We start from the raw sequence: 20,973 nt of genomic DNA, 5'->3' as shown, positions 1-20,973 counted from the left end.
GTTTTATAGCACGGCTCCCACTTGACGAATGAAAAAAAGCCAAGAGATTAAAAATCCAGAGGTGGTGGACACCAATCAAGTGAGCCTCACAGCAACATCTGTTGGATAAATGAGACAGCTCAGGGAGCCCTGAAGCAACGGTTCAGAGATAAGAGATAAAGATTTTAGTAATGGGAGCAAGAAGGTTTGCAGCGCTGAATATTAAGTACATTACATTTCTGGCATATTTGGACATTGTCACTGTTAGATAACAGCAAACTGCATGAAGGAGTTGTTACATGCAAAGTTTTAAGATGTTGACATCTCCCTGGTCATCAGGCAATTCAAATCCTTTGAGTTAACATGAAAATCATGAGGTAGCATCTACCACATCAGGGCTAGTGGTCCACAGTATATTTACATTTCTTGTTTTAAATACAATGACGGTGTTCATTTTAGCATTACTGTGTCACTAAAATGATCATATCAATCAACTATGCCTCGCTGATATGAACGTGTGTGTGTGTGTGTGTGTGTGTGTGCGTGGTGTGTGGCATGTGACCCACACGTTTAGTGATGAGGGGAGATTACCCCTCGGGAGTCAAGTGTTGGGGGTATTTCCCATGTCTGGAGATAATCACAATGTCTGTGGTCGGGGGAGAGGGACATTCAACTTAACTTTGAGATTGGGGCACCCTTTCAAATGGGCGCCTGGATCTCTCAGGTGGCAGCCTTGCTGGCATTTTTCCGTCTCACACATCCCTCTGCCGGTGGCAGTTTTCCCAAAGCTCCAAAAGGTTGACTAACTATGGGTGAATTGTGATCTGGATCAGGCTGACCCACCCAGTGGAATTCTCACCTCTTTTCCCACCAGAGATGACATTGAGGGCTGAATTCTTCAAAGAAAAAAACCAAGTGTCATTTTGGCAAAAGACTGGTGGCTGGCACGATCCTGACCCCCACCCCGCCCACCCCCCGGCTTAGCCATTTAGCGTAATTATTGCTCTCTCACGTGAAACAGTAAGGTAGGGTAGGTGAAGTCACCTTAGTCCTGGATGACCATAGGCTCCTCTCCATTTTGATGGGGAGACTTGACTGATGGTGATTTAACCTGAGGGTCACCACACTTCAGACAAGGGGCAAGTTTGAGAATGTGGATCTTCATGAATAATCTCAGCTGGTACGGGAATTGAACCCATGCTGTTGGCATCGCTCTGTGTTAGTAACCAGCCGACTAGCTAACCGCGCCTGACTAGCCAGATACCTGATTTGCTCGGGTTCAGCTGAGTGTTGCAAGCTGAGAAGCTGCATTTCAATGGTTCTTCAGTGCTCAAATCCAGGCAAGCCAGGAGGGTGGCTGAAAGAATACCAGCTTCACCAGGAGGATGGGGGTCCAATTCCACATGAAGATGAATGACCTCTCAGAAGCTGCAATGATGAGTGACCACCTATTTCATTCTGGCATTAGTCCCACCCGTCACCCCCGGAAGGTCACCCTTAATCCACTTGCTGGCACCTGGTAGCCTCCAAACACATGACTTCCCAGCATCTTTCTCCAAATCCCAGAACTCCTTATCACAACCCTTTTGTGCCTAAGCGAGGTGCCCAACATGCCAATTATTATAGATTTCCGATCCACCAGGACCTGACTCACAATGTTCTCTTTGTTATCCTCACAGGAGAAGATAGCTCATGATAAAAAGGAGAGGAAGAAAGGCCAATGCACAGCTGTGTCCTGGGATCCAGCAGACCTTCAACTGTCTGATCCCTGGGCCTTTCCTGTCTCCACTGATGTGCATCAGAAGCAGTGCAGTACTCACCAAATAGGTGAAAGCCAAGAGCGAGTTGTGACTGGGGTTAGTTGTGGTAGAAAGTGAGGATGTACTGTACCTTCATCCAGATGACCTGTCTTAAGTGAGTTGCCCAGACCCTTGTCCTTCCCATTTAATGAAACCAAGTCTCATGTCTTTCAGGATCACTATCCAATGAGGCCAAGCCATCCAGAGCTGAGCCATAGATGGTGGAGTCTGTGGCATCAATCAGTCTCTGAGGACCAGCACTGAGAGCATCGAGAGCATGGCCCAGACACAGATGACCATAGCTGAGGGGCTCCAGTGGTTGGTCCACACACACACACACACACACACACACACACACACACACACACGCACAGACACACACACACACATACACACACACTCAGCACCATCACTAGGAGCTTTGACATCATGGCACAGACGTTGTAGGGCTTCCAGGACTAGAAGCGCCAGGTGATGCAGAGCCTTCTGGAGCTTATTCCAACAGGCGCTCCTTCCCATTGAGCAGCCCAGAGACCCATGAGCACACTGAGGCAGGAAGGAATGCTGGAGCCCTTGGCAGGGCTTTCCACCAAGGAGACTCAAGTGATCTCCAATCATTCTGAAACCTCCCTTCCTAACACCAACGCATCTAAGGGGCAGCAGGCAGAACAGGGTAACATGGAAACACCAGTGACATCCAAAAATCTGCTGGGATCTAGTGGTCACAAATTAGTTGGATAGTCAGGGAGCAGAACTCCTTATGAATGACGAAGGACACTCCCTGATGCCACGGTGCACTCAAGGCCACATCTGTCCAAATGATGGCCTCCTGAACTTAAGGCATCCCAGTGTTGGCAGCGAGTCCTGCAGTCCAGGCAACCTGGTGGGCTTGGTCAATGTTAAAGTGGATTGGAAGCCCAGGCACTCGGAGCATCTCTGGCCTCTCAGATGCACTTGTGAGCTAATGATTGAGAGATTTCACACAAACCACTGATTGAGCCCTGGAATGACCCCGGTGCAAAGGGGTTTAGGGTTGCAGTAAGTTTCACAGCAACAGGGAGCAGGTACCCTCCTCTTCCACACGGCATTAAGTCCGCAAGGCAGCGGTGCCGCATTGTCTCCTCGTTCAGACAGAGTCTTCTGTGGCACATGGTATCCAGCAGCTCCAGGAAGCACCAGTAAATCCGAGAGCTCCTTCTCCAATGTCTTTGACCGCACCCCCCTCCTCCCCAGCCTGATGTGTGACCAGGTTTTGATCCTGACCAGTGGTCTCCTGTTCTACTGGCACAGGCTTCACCTTGGGTTGGGCTTCTCAGAGTTGGCATTATCTGACCACCTCCACTGCTGTGATTAGAATAATCGCCAGCTCCGCCGTCTCCACACAGAGACAGTATTGGTAATCTGGGAGGAACGGGAGAGAGAGAGCGCGAGAAAGTCAGTCAGGTGATCCATGTCATGACCCTCAATCATTCTCAATACCCCTTTCCCTCATGATCCTGGAGTGTGACAACCAACTCGGTATCCAGCGGCCAGCACTACCTCCCTTCACAACAGCCACAGTGCAGTACATCATATGTTGTGACAGATGCATGCCCATGTGAACCTTGAGGGCCCTTGGATCCCCCTGGTGATCGCTGCTGTGAGACACCGCCCTATTCCTCTCAATGTCCTGAACCCAACCTTCAACTCCTGGAACCTAAGGGTTCAAATCCTCATCTTAACTTGGAGTATGTGGGCAGCTGACATTAATGAGGTTAAATGGTTAGAGGAGCAAGACTCACGGGAATGTTAGAGGGCACAAGTACTCTCTGAGGCAGACAAAGCACCAGTAATAGGCATCGTAAATACTCAGGCCTGATCACCCCATAAAATCTAACTTCTGTCATATCTTGACACCTAAGATACCTGGGCAGCGACTGCACTACCGATAACCTATGACTTAAACAAGCGGGGGACAAGACCGGAAGATCCCACCAGCCTGAGCAGCCAGAGAATTTTGGCCCTATTCAAAACAACCTTTGGGAGCTGAGGTCAACCTGGTTGAAAATCCCTATTCAAAAAAAGGTCCAAGTGAAGCCAGTCCACAGCTGTATAACCACAGAGCCCATTCAAAGTGAATGGAGTTAAAATGCTCTGTAAACAAACAACTTCAAGAGGATCTGTGAAGCTAGATCGCATCATGGGGTGTGAAATACTGTTCCAACAGACAAGCTGCAGAATAGTATTGGCCTGAGTGAAGATTTTAGGACGGACAGGCTGCAGATTTACTGTGGACTGTTAAGTAGTTTTAAACAGGAAAGACAGCAGGCTTCAAAGCTACACAGACCAATCACACCTTCCATCTCAGGGGAGACTGGGTCCTCTTACTCCCCCTGGCACAACAACTCCCCAATCCCAAACTTCCTTTAAAAAACCCTCCATCAACCGCACCACCGCCCCCCCCCCCACCACCACCCCTGATGTGGATAGCAGTTACTTGTGCACCTGGCACTAAGTGGACAGCAATACTCACCTCCTTCCTGGCTTTCAGACTCCATGGCGCCTGGTCCGCATTTTTAAAGAGCAGCAGCAATTGTTGTCCATGTGATACCCCGCCAGTGAGCGGGAAAATTCAGTGAGGACGGAACATCTGTCTTTAACCTTCCTAAGGACATTCAAATGGATTTAAATCAAGTTCTCACCCTCTCTGGGAAGGGCCAGGAAGTTCCCGTTGGCGCAACTCCCATTTCTGGCCTCCCACCAGATTTAACGGCTGTAACAGGATTTACGCTCATAGCGAACAGGCCTGGGAAATTGAGGCCTGCAACTCCAAATGGTTGCAATGCTCTGAGCAGAATGCAGCATTCTCATGTCAGAGATAGCATCAGGAAGCGGAACAAGAGAGTGGTCCAATTAAGTAAGAGCACTAGAAAGTGTTTTTGTTGCTGGCAATCAAGACCACATTCATCATTACTTCATGTATGTGTATGTAGATTGCTACTACTAAATCTGTAAAGCATTTCATAGTACTGGGATTGGTAATTTAATCTTCTGGTCCAGATTTCAGTTTTTTTCAGCCTGATATCACAGTCTCTGTAATTTGCTGATAAGCGCAATTTATAATTAATATCTCAATTATCCAGGCCGCCGCTTTTCTACACACTCTCAAAGAAGCAAATGGAGTTGATATTAGATCATCCGTATGACGTCTACAGGATGTAAAAATGGGCAGGTAATGGCTAGATTTTCTCTATTACTTTAAGCTTGATATAGTACATGTCTCTGGGGGTAGAATCAGCTCTAGTTTTCATTTGTCTTTCAAAAGAAAGCTGAACGTTACATTTTAGGTTACCTACTTTCATGACTCCACGTGTTGCACAGTGGGTTCTGAAAAATCCTCCAGAAGCCATTCATCACAGATTAAATAAAAGGGAGCTGAAGATCAAAGAAGTGCTCTTCTCCAATATTAAATTCACAAATTTACCTCCAGTTTCCAAACAATACCTCAATTATTGTGCTATTTGAATAGCTCTGCTCTTCCTTTGAGGGAGGCACCGTGGTTAGTACTGCTGCCTCACAGTCCATGGACCAGGGTTTGATTCTGGGTCACCTTCTTGTGGAGTCTGCACATTCTCCCCATGTCTGCATGGGTTTCCTCCGGGTGCTCAGGTTTCCTCCCAAACTCCAAAAGATGTGCTGGTTAGGTGCATTGGCCATGCTAAATTCTCCCTCGGTGTACCCGAACAGGCGCCAGCCTGTGGCAACAAGGGGATTTTCACAGTAACTTCAATGTGAATGTAAGCCTACTTGTGACAGTAATAAATAAATAAATCTTATAGTTTTAAAAATACCATGGCAATAGGAATTCACTATCCTTGAACACTGTCAATCAAATAAACAGGACCGGATTTTCGTTACCAAGGTGGGTAGCTCAAGAGATTTGCCAAATTGCCAGACCTGCCTAGGTAAAGGCATTATTTTTGCTTGAGGGTGGAAGATCAAGGCAGGGAGGGGTGGTGAGTCGTGGATAGAGTTTGGTTTTTGAACCCAGAAGCAGATTATAGGTCTTGGTCCAAGTTGTTTTCGAAGTTGTTAAGCTCTCCAGCTGTCACCCCTCACAGCCTATTTCATGGGTGGCACAGTGGCTAGCATTGCTGCCTTATAGCGCTAGAAACCCGGGTTCAATTCTCAGCTTGAGTCACAGTCTGTGCAGAGTCTACACATTCTCCCCGTGTCTGCGTGAGTTTCCTCCGGGTGCTCCAGTAACCTCTCACAGTCTGAAAGGCAGGCTGGGTTAGGTGCATTAGCCATGCAAAATTCTCCCGAAGTGTACCCAAACAGGCGCCGGAGTGTGGTGACCAGGGGATTTTCACATTCATGGCAGTGTTAATGTAAGCCTTATTTGTGACATTAATAAATAACCTTCAAACTTCATTCTTTCCACCCAGCCCCATGAACCCCAGTAGCCCCATATCAAATCAATGCCATCTCATGTCCCATCAACCCAATGTCCCTGTGTAGTCTCAATGCCACTACCTTCTGTCTCTTTAAAGCCCCATGCTTCTTCATGACCATGTACCCAGTGTCCATCATGGGCAGATCTCAGGCACCGAGTGATGACGTAGATTAAACTCCTAACAATCCAATACACCTCTCACTCATACATACTCGATAATGAAATAACTCCCATTCATGAAATCCATTCAAAGCTTTTAAAATTACAAGTGGTTAATCTCTTATAAAAGCAAACTTCTATTCAGACCCCACATCAAAGACTTCTAATTCTTAAACAGCCCATTTAAGCTGCCAATCTAACAGTGGGCCCAGAGAACTCAATTGAAACTGCGTGACAAGATACTACTTATTTCCCTAAACTGCTGCAGATGGCCTGTCAATGAATGCAGTCCACCAGAGATTTAAAAGAAAACTCACAGTGACAGCTAATTTTTTTTTCAGTTCAAAGAGCAGGGTATTTAAAAAAAACTTCAGTTCATGACAGTTTTGCAGCCCACAAGCCACCTTACAAACGTGTTTACATCTCCTCCATCAATATGTGACTCCCACATTGTGGATTAAGGTCCTTGCAGCAGCCAAAATGGGATCTGGTTGACCTCAACACTCAGTTCAAATGGCCCTAGTGAGTTTGGGTTTCCTCCAAAGCAAATCATGCCCAACTCTTTTCCCTTTCTGATAAAAGTTAACCTGTTGAAAATTGGAGCAGAACATTCACATTCAAGTCCCGCCCACCATTTTGAAAGTCTGCTAAATCTTCACAACCCCACAAAAGTCCGGCCCACGGCCTCCTACATGGCGCGTATAGCACATGGTTTTAAATGTGATTGCTGTGTTTTGTTCCTTTCTTCAGCGAATATGTTTAGCATGCCTTTATTAGGAATGTCTTAAGAAAGAGTGTACAAAATAGCCAACACAAAGCTGTCTTTTATTGGTTACCTGAATGAAAAGCTTAACTTTTCTTTCATTGGCAATATGCTGTTAACCATACCGGTATGAGATTAGTTCTCACTGCCCAGAGGCTCTGTCAAGTTTAGCAATTTCAAATAGAATTGCACTGATGCTTATTTGTTCACTCAAATTCAAACTAGTAAAAGCATTCCAAGGAAAGCGATGAAAAATGAAATTGTATTATGCTGTTTTGCAGTTTGTGTAAGTATTTACATATATAAATAAGTAAACATCCAAATATGCACATAGAAAACACAAAGGATGAAGAACTCAAGTACAAATCATTTTCACTTATCTTGAAAGCAGGTTTGCTAACCTCTATAGAATACCGACTGTAATTCTGCATGTTTTTTCGTACCAAATGAACATTTCCACTTATGTTTCCACATTATAATGCAACTCACCTTCGTTTTCTACAGCAGGGTGCCTTGCGCAGCACATGTATGTGGGCATGCCTGGCACATAACCGCCCATTCATTAACTAGTCAAAAAATCCAAGACAGCGCACAATTGAATTTCCCAAATATACTCTGGCAGGTAATGTTCCCAGACAAAGTGTATAGTCAGAAATTTATCTATGTATATTCAATGTTGTTTGATACATTTTAATTGAGCCTGGAAACTGGGGAACGATACATATGAAAGGACAACCTCCCTCGGGTTTACTATGTATAAAGTCCAAAGATGTGCGGGTTAGGTTGATTGGCCATGCTAAAATTGCCCCTTCGTGTCCTAAGATGTGTAGGTTAGAGGGGTTAATGGGTAAATATGTAGGGATATGGGAGTAGGGCCTGGGTGGGATTGTGGTCGGTGCAGACTCAATGGGCCAAATGGCCTCTTTCTGCACTGCAGGGTTCAATGGTTCTATGAAAATCAGCAAATATTGGAAATACACAGCGTTCTATCAGCTGTGATTTCATTTTCTACATTTATGGATACTCAAGATAAAGTTAAACCGTGAGATTTTCTTTCAAATCTCAGTAATCAAGTTGCAGAACTCAGATTGAAAATCAGACACCTATTTATAACTTAAACCATTTCAGCACCACACTTTTCAGAACATATTGGCTGAAAAGATAAAACAATTGGTAAAGGTCCTAACATTTTCTTTGCACTGGAAACACGTTTTTGAAACATAATTTAGCACAAAATGAACAAAAGTGGCAATATTAGGTCAATGTTACCAATGTTAATAGTTTCTGCATCTAATCAATCTTGGAACAAAATCCAAACTTCCCCGCTGAAGCTAGTAACTGTTTTGTGATTTAAGCTATGTCATTAACCATCCAGAGCTGCCTGAATATTAATAGTCCAAATCAAATAATTCTTGTGCAAAACTTGACTTCGAAGCCACATTTCTGGCCAATGGCAGCAGCCCAAAGCCTATAAAAAAAATCACCTTTTCGATGCTTAAGCTTCACTTTTGATCTGTTTTGCAAAAGATTGCCAAACAATGTAAAGACCAATCAAAATGGTGCATAAAAGGTCTGATGTTTCTCATCAGTTAGCCCACAAATTTCTCCCATTCATGTAAACATTCTGCACATATTGAAAGATGTAGCAGAGGCACATACACAGACATACACATAAATAAACAATACATTAGAAAAAGGAATAAAGCTAGATCACTCACACAGAACTACTGTGATTCCCCAATTTAACATGGGAGATTAAACAAGTCCAGAGAACTATAGAGCTTAACATCAATAATAGGAAAAATAATGGAATTTTTATACAAAGATGTAATAAGAAAACATCTAGAAAATGAAGTGTAATCAGCATGGATCTGAAAAGCAAGAGACTTGCTTCATCAAATTTATTTAATTTTTTTGGAAAAGTGAACACGTAATCAAGGGTAATGTAGTAGATGTAATATATATGGATTTTCAAAATGCTTTTGGGAATTGATTCATGACTAAGATCAGAGTAATGTCAAATGACAAGTTGTAGAGTGAATAGACAACTAGCTACAAAACATAAAACAGATGATTATGGACTCAGGTTGGCAAAAGTTGGAAAGTAATATTCCACATGGATCCATGCTGGGATAATCATTGATTATCACTGACATAAATTATTTAGACTTGAGAATCAGAGATATAGAGTGGAGTTTTACGAGACTGACTCTAAGTGTCCAGCTAGCCTGAAAATGGGAGAGTTCCTGATCTGATTTTGGGTGAGCTTTCACGCCCAATCTTATGCACTTGTAACTGAAAAAATGGTCGAGACTGTTTCTAGACGCTGCACACGGTGTGTGGGCTGGCTTAAGTTGTCAGCCAGCTTGAAGAGGAGATACTGCACATGTGCAGACCTCTGATTCTACACATGCTCAGTAAAAACTGCACGGATCTGGGAGACTCTGAGCGGAATTTTACCAGCATGTTTACCTAAGGTTTGTATGATCCCACCCAAGGTTAACAGCGAATGGCACTCTCTGACCCCCTCCCGCCCCCAGAATTGGGGCAGTCATGCCAGTACAATTCTGTTCAGAGAGTGAGCTGTCAGGCCCCTGCTACTGCAGACTCCCCTCCCCTCCCCCAACAACTGCATGGGCCCACGACTGATCACAGACCCCACAACATGTAAGCATCTAGCCCCCATTACCTTGGGTGGACATGCCGGTAAAATTCCGCCCATAGTCTGTCAGACCCCTGCAGTTTTTACTGAGCATATGCAGAATCAGAGGTCTGCACATGCGCAGTATCTCATCTTCAAGCTGGCTGACAAATTAAGCCAGCCCACACACTGTGTGCAGCATCTAGAAACAGACTGGACTACTTTTTTAGTGATGAAGTGAATAAGATTGGGCGTGAAAACTCACACAGAGACCGATCAGGCTCCCTTTCCCTGATCTGATCCCATTGCAGAGTATGCAGCGGGCCCCCTCCACTCCCCCAATCCAGCTGTCCCTTCATGTCCCACCCCCATAGGCCATGCCCCCATACGCCCCACCTCCATATGTCCTGTCCTTGTAGGACCCACTCCTGGCACTGCCAAGGTGCCCACTGGGTATTGCTCAGGTGCCAGGCTGGCAAAGCCAAGGTGCCAGAATGGCACTGCCAAGACGTAAAGGCACCTTGGATCTCCCCAAGGGGTGGTCCCCTTGCCCTCGGCTTCCCCAAGGGGCCTCAAGGGCCTCCAGTTTCACCAGTTTGGCTAACAGGACTGTTCCCTACTCATGGGGAGCAGGTGTTTCCCTTGCCGGAGAGAATCTCTCCAGCGAGGCCATAATGGCAAGTCAGCCTGGCACACGTAAATCCTATTTAAATATTATTCAGCCTCTTGCCCATTTTCAAGGAGAGGCTGACCTCGCCGGAAATCCAATTCTCATCAAATCACAAGAGCCAAGAAATCGGACATGACCCTGATTTCTCAGTTCTCGAGCGATTTTACTTGTTTGCACCAGCCATCGATGGGTGGGCGAGCCGATGAAATTCCACCAACAATTTCAAACTTTATGTACGACACCAAACAGAGAGGATACTGTTAAGACTGAGGAAGGCTGCAACAAAACAAAATAAGACACTAATGAACTTGCCAAATGGGTGCGCATTGGCAAACGAATGTCAATTTGGATAGGCAGTAGTAGGACGAATTAGGAGATGACATTCTCCTTGGAAAGTGACAATCCAAGTGGGATAGAGTAGCAGAGGGATCAGGGATACAAGTACAAAAAATCACTGAAATAGTGGTACAGGTTAACTGGACCATAAAGAGCAAAGCATTGGGGTTCCTTTCCAGGAAGATGAGTTGAAAAGCAGAAATATTATGTTAAACTTGTGTAGAACGTTAGTATCAACAGTTCTGGCTATTATAAGATGGAAATGGAGGAACTGAAATGGGTGTAAAAAGAATTTGCACTGATGTTTACATATCATACTGAGATACCCTGGCCGGAATTTTCCAGCTGTTCACGCCCCGCCCTCACAGTCAGTGAGGAGGGAAAATCTGGCATTTATCCGATCTCTGTTCTCTGTAGTGGGACCAGAAAATCCCAGCTGCAGTCGCGGTCAAAGAATCTGGTCCTATATTTCTCATAAACGACTGAATAAGTTCAGACTCTTTTTTTTAAATTCCATCATGGTATCCTACTGTCACTGTCAAGGCCAGCATTTGTTGCCCGTAGCTTCCTTTTAACTGAATAGCTTGTTCAGCTATTTCAGGGGGCATTTAAGAGTCATCCACATTGTATGCGTTTGGAGTTACCGGTAGGCCAAAACAGCAGACTTCCTTCTCTAAAGGACCTGAGTGAATTAGATGGAAATTTTTAACAACCAGTGATAGCTTCATGGTAGATAAGCATTACTAAGACCAGCTTTCAATTCCAGATTCATTTATTAATTATGTTTAAATTCTACCACCTGCCATGCTGGGATTTGAACCGATGTCACCAGAGCCTGGGCCTCTGGATTACTAATCCAGTGGTTATACTAGCATCACTCCAGGAAAAAAAGAAGGCTCAAGGGTGATTTAATAAGGTCTAATATTATGAAAGGGTCTGATAAGGTAGACATAGAGAAGAACCGTCCACTTGTGAGAATCACCATAAACCAGAAATATAAAGAAATAAATTAAATTTGGAATGCGGGAAAAAATATTTACTAAGTGCTTAGAACGTGGAAGTTGTTGCTATGTCGAAAAGTAAGACAAATAACAGATGTATTTAAGGAAAATTAGATAAACACATGAGAGGAGAGGAAGTAGAAGATTATTTGATTGGGTTAAACAAAATAAGACTGAAGGAAGCTTGTGTGAAGTATAAGTATGGGCACGGAGTAGTTGGGCTGAATGGCCTGCTTCTGTGCCGTAAAATATGTGGAAATCAGAAGCTGACAAGCACAGTAGCAGAAAACCACAGTAAAGATTTTAAGCCAGCTGCCCGCTGTTCTCACCTGAAAATAACATTTTAGCTTGCAAGCAACTTTCAACAAGAGAGAACTCACAAATTAGATTAGGTAGAAGAGATTATTATGATCCATCAATAAAAAGATTTGACAATGATTAAACTTGAAAGACTGAATTGTAGTTTTGAATGGAATATAATTTGGCCATTTACTCAATAAACTAAGAATGTCCACACAGCCAATTTAACATTGTTAAATAATCAACATAAACACAATCCTAAATTTTTATTTCAGACTTTACTAAAGATGTGGGTTGGTTTGAGATGAGAGAATATCTAAAGTAATTGGAAAACATATTCAAAGCAACCTGAAGTGGAGATCTCTTGATATGCTGCTAATGTCAGCATTGGTACCCATATAAAAACGGCTAAAATAGTGTTGATTTTAATGTTTTGTTCAGGTCAGATTATGGAAGATTCCAAAAGTGACTGCAACAAAGCTTGCTCTGGACAGGAGGAAGTGTGAAAAGGTAGGAACACATTTTCATATCTACCAAATTCATCATATCTTTATGTGGAAAAAGATTTGCAGAGCAAAAAAATAAACCTTGGCAGTTAGCAACCTTGACAAGATGCTTTGGAGAAAACAGTTGTGCCAAAAGAGAAAAAAATCGCAAACATATGTTTAGCATTACCACAAGTCTGTCACCTTGAAGTAAATTTAAAAAGTGTTGTCCACAATTAAAACACGGCTATGTTAATAAGGAATGTGACAGATGAAGAAAATTGCCCACAACTTAGCAAGAATCAACTGAATGAATTATTTATTCGGGATCCAACAACAGCATATCTTGATCGCAGTGGCACAACCTTGACGGTAGGAAGAACAAGAGCACTTCATGGTATTTTGTATGATTATACATCAGTGCCTTTCCCAGATGCTCCAAATACTTACCAATAAAGTGCTATTCTAACAAATGGCATTTGAAGAACATAATGCTTTCACGTACCCGAGGACACAGGCTCGGACAACTCTGCCCAATGCATAAAGGTGGATTTGTACTGTGATGCTTGTTTTGTGCAGAATACATACTGTTGAAAGGATCATAATATCCCTACAGTGCAGAAGGAGGCCATTCAGCCCATTGAGCCTGCCAACCACAATCCCACCCAGACTCGATTCCCGTAACCCCACATATGTACCCTACTAATCTCCCTGATACTATGGGGTAATTTAGCATGGCCAATAACCTATACATCTTTGGACTTTGGGAGGAAACCTGCACAGACACAGGGAGAACATGCAAATTCCACACAGACAGTCACTCAAGGCCGGAATTGAATCCAGGACCCTGACGCTGTGAGGCAGCAGCGCTAACCACTGTGCCGCCGTGCCGTCCGTATCAGCGTGTTATTTAGAAATGATTCTTGTGGCTGCAGAAAATCAAGCTTGGAGTAGTTACTCACTGACTGAGTGAGGGGGTTGAATTTACACATTCAGTTGAAGGCACACCACCTGATATTAATTTAGCTAGCTCACATCATCAAGATCAAAATTGCTCCAAGGTGTTACCCTCAATGAAGTGCATAGTATTTACTATCCAGAACAAATATTTACAACATCAAAGGTTACAAAGACTGGTTGAATGTTGCTTTCCAGCTCCAGTCATATCTCCTCAAGTTTTCTGAGATCCTCTGTGCTTTTAATGTGATACATATATTTAAGAGGAAAGCATGGAAATAATTACAAAAGATATCAAAAAATTGATATTGCTCTTAAAATTGTTTTACCTTAGAAAATGATGATAATGGAAGGAGCTATTTGAAGATTTCTCTGTCACTGCCATTTGACAAACCAAGAAGACAATTGTGAAGAGAATGTTGGGGTGAAGTGGTGCAGTGGTAACGTCACTGGACCAGAGGCTCAGGCCAGTGTTCTGGAGGCATGGATCGGAATTTTACCGGCTCGCCTGCCAGTCAATCCCAGGTTATCTGAACTGAAATTAAATTTCACCAATTGATCTGGTGGAATTTGTACCCATGGCCGCGATTTTACATCCCCGCTCGGCTGAGGCTTGTAAAATGCCGCCCAAGGCCAATGAAGAATTCCAGGCCAAGGCTCGCAGAACAGAATTCTCCATTGGCTTCAGGCAGGATTTTACAAGCCTCGCTCAAGAGGAGTCGTCAAATCCCGGACATGGGTACAAATCCCACCAGATCAACTGGTGGAATTTAATTTCAATTAAAATAACATGGGGTTGACAGCTCGTCTCTGTATTGGTGACCATGAAACTTTTATTGATTACTGTAAAAAACTATTTGGTTCACTAACGTCCATTAGGGAAGGAATTCTCTGCCCTTCCCCAGTCTGGCTTACATGAGACTCCAAACCCACAGCAATGTGGTTGACGCTAATTGCCTCTGGACTGGCCGTGGAGGCTACTCAATTCAAGGGGCATTTGAGGTTGGGGCAACAAATGTTAGACTTGCCAGTGATGTCCACATCCTGTGAAAGAATATAAAAAAAGATTTTTTGAAGCCTCGAGTGTATTGCTAATTAGCCAGCTTGGTTTAATTATCACTATACATACTTGTTTTACTTTTCAATAATGATTAGTGACTTTAAAGGATTCCCTTTAAGTCATGCTGAGTCTGGCATGGCCCTTTAATCTGTAAAAATGAACACCAGCATGTAAAAGTTAGTCTTGGAGATGTAAATTGGAACATATTACGACTAACATGTGGAAATTCAACAATAAACACGAAGAAATGTGACTACATAAACCAACTACTGTAAGACCTGGCACACAAACATGTGAATTTTGGAGCAGTAAGAACTACAAATTATGACTACACAATATCCATCATGCATAAATATACTAACACATAGTTAACGACAGCATATTCCTCACATTCATTCATTAAGCACAACCAGAATTCATAGAGCTAATATCCAACATGCAGTCAGTATCACCCAGGTAAGGAGAACATAAACTTGCAATGCTTTTTTTTAGAACACAATCGAAAAAATGACCTGGAATATCTATTAAAAGAAAAGAAACACACTACACGGTGAGTGAACATGCATTCAATAGTTAAATGATAAACTTGTTTGTTGTATTAGAACTAAATACAGAGGCTCATAGAAACCTTGCAGTCCTATGATTAAAACTGAGAAACTAAGCTTCCAGTCCTCATAACACTGATATATTTTTGGCCAATTATAACGCAAAAATGGGTCACCTGGACAAGGAGATAGGTTTCAGAGAAAATTAATGTGGTGTGTGACAAAATACAGCATCAGAACTCCCTCTAAGGTATTAATCCCATTCATTGAGTGTCATGGGTACCCAGTACGATGCTAATGTTAAAACCCGACCAATGGAATGCAGTCCATAGGCTTGCAAAGCCAACCTTAGATTGACCTAAATGGTTGGCTCTTAAGTGTCTGTGCTCCATTTTGTTACTTGAGGTGACATAATTACTGCACATTAAAAAGTATCACAAAACATTTACATGAAAAAGGTGAAAAATAACATCCGTGAACGAACAATGCAAACTAAAAAAAGAACCTTGTCCCTAAAGGACGATCATAAATGCAGGCGTGAAAAAGGGGAGAGGCAGCTTAAAAAATATACAAGAACCCCCTCCAATAAATTCAATTTGAACACAGTTAAAAAAAAACCCGAATACAACCTGCCTCTTACCAAGGAAGCGACTGCAACGAAACGTCCCTAAAATCCCATCGTTGTCCGAATTACACCGCACTGAACTAAATCCATAGAGCAGAATTGCACCAATATTTTTCCCGCCCTTGTCCAATAGTTGGTGACTGTCTCTCTCTCCCCCTCACCTCCACCCACCGCACCCCCGCCCCCCCCCCCCCCGCCAGCACCCCACACCCCACCACCTATTGCTAATTTCCTCTGAACACTGATGTGCCACATTATGAAATGCTCACGGTCTATTTAGCGCTCGTGAGACACCCACCTGCATAATGATAAACAGCGGACACAAACACACCAGATGCAGTCTTATTCAGCTAACTCATAAACCTCACCAGCCCGCAGCTTGCAACTGTGTGTCTCCCACCCCTGCCCCCACACCCCCCAAAAAAAGGTATCAAAAACCATGCGTCATTCAGTGTAAAACTTATCAAATCGAAAAGTAACCTTTCTTTAAAACGCTAAAACACACATTCAGAGAGGGCTATATTTCCCCTCACACACACACACACATACTTTCCAATTCAGGTGAAAAGTCTTCTTTTGTTGTTGCTGCTGAGACGATAAAAGAAGGAGCCGAGGAAATTGTGGCAAAGTTTTTTTTCAGATGGTCCTTAAATTGACACAACACCAACACGCAGGGACGATGGCAAAAAAAACGCCCACCAACACGAAGCTCCTAAATATTTCAGCTCGAATTGCCCATCTCATCCTGCTATCAATGAAGGTAACCAGAGCTAGGGGGTTCAGTCAACCTGCAATCACTTCGTGTGCGACCAGAACTGTCATAATGCCACACAACACCAGAAAAAACACAATTTCAACACGTATTACCAAAATATGAGAGAGAGAAAAAAAACTTACCGCAGTCCTCACACAAGATCCTCCCAACATCTTTTTTTAGATTCTTTCCGCCTGTGTCTAGTGGAGCAAATGATGTCTTGAATACTAACGGCTCATCTGTTGGGTCCATGAAAAAGATATATTTCTGGTTCTTCTTTACTTTGATGCATGGTGCTTCTGATCCAAAATCCCCGATGGTGATGAGCTGGTCTCTCTCCAGTCCCCCGCTGTTGACTGGCCACACGTCCAGCACTTTGACATTAACACTGTAGGGCTCGGTGGCGTTGTGTGGCACTGACTGCACCTTGCCTTCGATCACCACCGCTGAACGGTAGGCTTGGTCCTGCAAGGAATTGAGGCTGGGGGGAGAGCAGGCGAACGACACCCCCACGGCGAGCAGCATGGCGAAGCGGACAGCACCAAGCCTCATCGTGGAGATGCACGCCCGCGCCCGGCCGCACTGAGGTGTAGCGGGGCTGAGTCGGGAGGAGGCAGACTTGTGACAAAGTGGACCGCAAATCGCCTCGAGTCGCACGGCTGGGCGAGAGATCTTGCGTAAGTGTCCATGGCATTTGGGTGTTTGCATGGGGAAACACCGCTCGGAACCGGAAACGGCGTAATACTGTACTGCTGCCTAAACCTGACACTGCATCGACTGGCAAATATCAACAACAACAACAAAAATCCACTTTTACTTTCATCAATTGTAACACGATCCCACTTACCGTCATTTGTTAGGAACAGCGGTTCCATCGCAGTGCTGTGCGTGTGTCATTTAACAGGCGCAGTTCTCCTGCATCTCCCACTGAGCTCCCCAGCACCTAGCACATCGCCTGATGATTCCCCAGCTCTTATTAACGAAGTTCAAATGATGTTGGAAATGCTGTCGCTATAGTAACTAAACTGGGTTTTTTTCCCCCCACCAACAACTATAGTTTCCGAGGACCCGAGCTTGCATTTTCCACAAATCTCATACCTCAAATCAATCGTTTAGATGGGCATTAGATTCGGGTTTTACAGTCTCTGCGGCTCCCAGGCACATCTCATTTCCTCAGAAGGTAATCAGATCAAAGGGTTTGCACAGAAACAGTTAACTGATCATTTCTCCCCCCCTGCAAGGCAGACACTTGAAAAGATGGTTTAATGATTATGATCACGGGTCCCACCGTGGACCGGTGCCTCTGCATATTAAAATAGTTGTGTGTCCTCGCGTATTATTTTCCTGCCTTTTATCTATTCACAACTTGGATGCATTCCGATCACATCCACTTAGTACTACAGACCTCTGGGTATGAGGATCTTCGCTGCTGCCTGCACACCTATTCTGTACAGAAACCGCGATACTAGATGTAGAAAACAACCTGAATAGGAATAGGGAGGAGCGATAGAAAATGCAACAGAGCATCTGCAAAACACAGGTACAGAGTATTTTGTCAACCACCACGTGAAAATACTGTACACTTGTTTTGTACAGGTGTTATAGGCTTCACACATGCAGTGTTTGTGTGTTTGTTCAGCCTTAGACTACAATTGTTTTACTGAAAATATATACTATTAAATCTCCCAGGGTAGTATAAAGCTGGGGTTTGATAGGTTACACAGCTGATGAATGCGGACCACCAGTGAAGTGTTTTGGTCATGCACAGCGACTCCCAGCGTCTGAGTTGGAATTGCCGTTTACAAAGCAGTGTTCCCTTGCAAATTGCAGGAGTCTTAAAAGCCCATGTGCGCTCACTCACCACCAACATCACCACCCCGCCCGCCTCCCCTCCCTCCCACACACACACACACATACACAAAACAACCCTTCTCCAGTGTGGCACTGATGTGGAGAGAATGTTTCGTTCATTGGTGTTCTTCTCGAAAAGCAGATCCTTGGCTCATTGTCAGCTGATCCTTCATCCTGAGCCATTGCCTACTTTTCAGCGTTGGTTTGCCAATGCTTTCCAGCATCAGGATCGAAGTGAAGCAGCAGGACCCAGGTCTACCACAGCTGGGGCAGGAATTAAATCTGTGCTATTGGCATCACCATACACTAGCCTTTTAGCCTACTAGTTGCCGACCCCCCCAGAGTGAGTTTATGGCCACAAGCTTATGTTGTGTATCACCCATATTGCAATTTTAGGCCTCTGAGATGGCATCTGCAAAGTGTGCATATCCTTCCAGAGTGGGCTGTCAGTCACTGTTTTGGGTAGATCCTTAACTTAGGCATGGGGAAAATACATTGGAACTACAAAGAGTAGGTAAATTGTGATAGTGGGTAATGTGTAATGCTGCACTTGCCAAGTGCATCACTCCAGCTGACATCCTCACTTAATCTTATACAGCTGAACAGTCAACAGCAGCAAGGACCACACCTAACTCCCAACCAACATTATTTAAAGAGATTATAAATCACTTTCAGGTTAGTTACTGAGTGATTTCTACTGCCCGTTGCTGATGTGGTAGTCGTTAATCAGGAAATGTGGAAAGTAGGGAGAGAAATTAGGTGAATATTTCAGGCCATTGACTGTTGAGTATTTCCAGCATTTTCTGGTTTTATTTCAGATTTCCAGCATCCATGGGTCTTTTGCTTTTGAATTAGGAGAGGTGTTTGGGAGTTTCTACTGCTACTTAAAGCTGCTGACATTTGCAAGGAGTGGTGGAAGTTTTGGTCTCACTTAAAGAATTCTCCTCAGACCACTTGTTCCCAGTCACGGGTATTGTAGTTTCCATCTTCCTTGGCCTGCAGCATGACTGGAAGATTGAGCAGATGTGACACTCTGGAGGGCAAGTTGCTTGAAGAGGGAAGAGAAGGACTCACAGCTGGAGACCTTAGCTGCCCAGGCTCTTCTGAGCATATATCCTATCCCAGTTCAGTAAGGAAGTGTATGTAATGTTTCCATTTCACTAAGGAAGTGTTCATTGAATTCTACCATCTGCAACATACAGAACTGCAACCTCAGAGTAAGGAAAGGATGGCATTGCCAGTGTGTGTAAAGGTGACCATGGCCATGAATTTCTTTGTGCCATGTTCCTTTCAGAGAAGGCAGGCAGAGTATACAGATGCTTCATCTGGATAGCAATCTTCCCCATAGTGCAGAATGTCAATTGTGTTGCAACTGCATCAGATATGTACCACAACATCAAAAGGTTTCCATTCCCTCAATATTCATACTTAGTTCATTATGCAGGTCAATGCTGGCCAGTTATGAAGCCTTCATTCTTTGGCAGGCCACTGCACCCTCATTACTGGAGCAACTACAAGTGAGGTGACTGCTGGGCCATCCACTGAGCACCTAGCTTATGACTCTGATGTACAATCTAAGCACACATGGACAGCATGCAGATGATGACAGCATCCCGTCGTACGAAAAATAATCAAGCAGATCACTGGAGTTCATAAGCAACATCTCTGCTGCTTGACTAACACTGGAGGAGCCCTGCAAAACTTTCACCACGTCTCATGAGTTATTGTAGTCTGCTGCATTCTGCACAACCTCACCATTATGAGGGCACAACACTTGATACAAGGGACACAGCAAGCAGCTGAAGATGAGGAAAAGGGGAAGGAAGAAGAGTAGAAGGAGGGAGGACCCAACCAACACAACCTGTTTCCACATGAGTAGTTCAGGATTGGCTGATTCAATGGCATAACCCCAATTCTACGCTCAAAAGCAGTCCTTCAACTTCACTTCCCTCTGTTAGTGACAATCACAATGTCCTCTTGATCACAATGCTCAAACAAAAACAAAGATTCCAAACCAACCTTATCAATCAAATTATCCAATACAATACAAAAGTTAGTGTCTGTGTTCCATGTGCTTTTGCTTGTCCGAGTGCTCCTGCACAACAGCAAATGCACAAGTGAATGGCAGTGATGAAAGAGTGCATGTGTTGTCCTGAGAGTCCACAGAGCCACGACTACTGTCCTGAGAAGAATAGTTATAAGCCAAAGGATTAAGAGTGTTTTAGAAACCAGCAAAGCAAAGCCATCAAAAAGCTGACAAGACAGGGAAAAATAGAATGAGAGTAAACTAACGGGATTAAAAAAACAGATGTTTTCAATTCATTCGTTCACAGGATGTAGGCACTGCTGGCTAGGTTGCAAAGGGGCGTAGACAAATTGTGTGAGCGAGCAACATGGTGATAGGTGGAATCTGTGTAAAGTTTGTAGAATTTTAATGCTGGAATCCTCCATGTTCTTTAACAGTTACAACAGGCTTTCTGGCCACACGTTTCTGCGAACATGCCCATCAGCTGCTTTCCTGTGCTGCCACATTAAGGTCCTCTTGTGACTACTCGACAGTAGAATTAATACACAACCTCACACTGTGGTAGGCTGGCACCTCTACTATCCTCC

At 43.9% G+C, this 20,973-nt stretch overlaps 1 protein-coding gene across 1 annotated transcript in view; it reads right to left on the bottom strand.

Annotated features, from left to right (window-relative positions):
* nrg2a (neuregulin 2a) overlaps positions 1-17,217 on the bottom strand; it is a 658,989-nt gene extending 641,772 nt beyond the window's left edge. The window contains 4 exon segments of the mRNA XM_080201095.1: positions 16,653-17,084; positions 17,087-17,110; positions 17,113-17,151; positions 17,154-17,217. Coding sequence (XP_080057221.1) covers positions 16,653-17,084; positions 17,087-17,110; positions 17,113-17,151; positions 17,154-17,217 — 559 coding nt within the window.
* Positions 17,218-20,973: the final 3,756 nt, after the last annotated feature.

Source organism: Carcharhinus amblyrhynchos, chromosome 13 (genome assembly GCF_965287045.1).
Source record: "Carcharhinus amblyrhynchos chromosome 13, sCarAmb.v2.hapA, whole genome shotgun sequence".
In the NCBI taxonomy this organism is placed as follows: Eukaryota; Metazoa; Chordata; class Chondrichthyes; order Carcharhiniformes; family Carcharhinidae; genus Carcharhinus; species Carcharhinus amblyrhynchos.
Note: the sequence above shows the minus strand (reverse complement) of the source record. Positions and strands in the feature narration are given on the sequence as shown.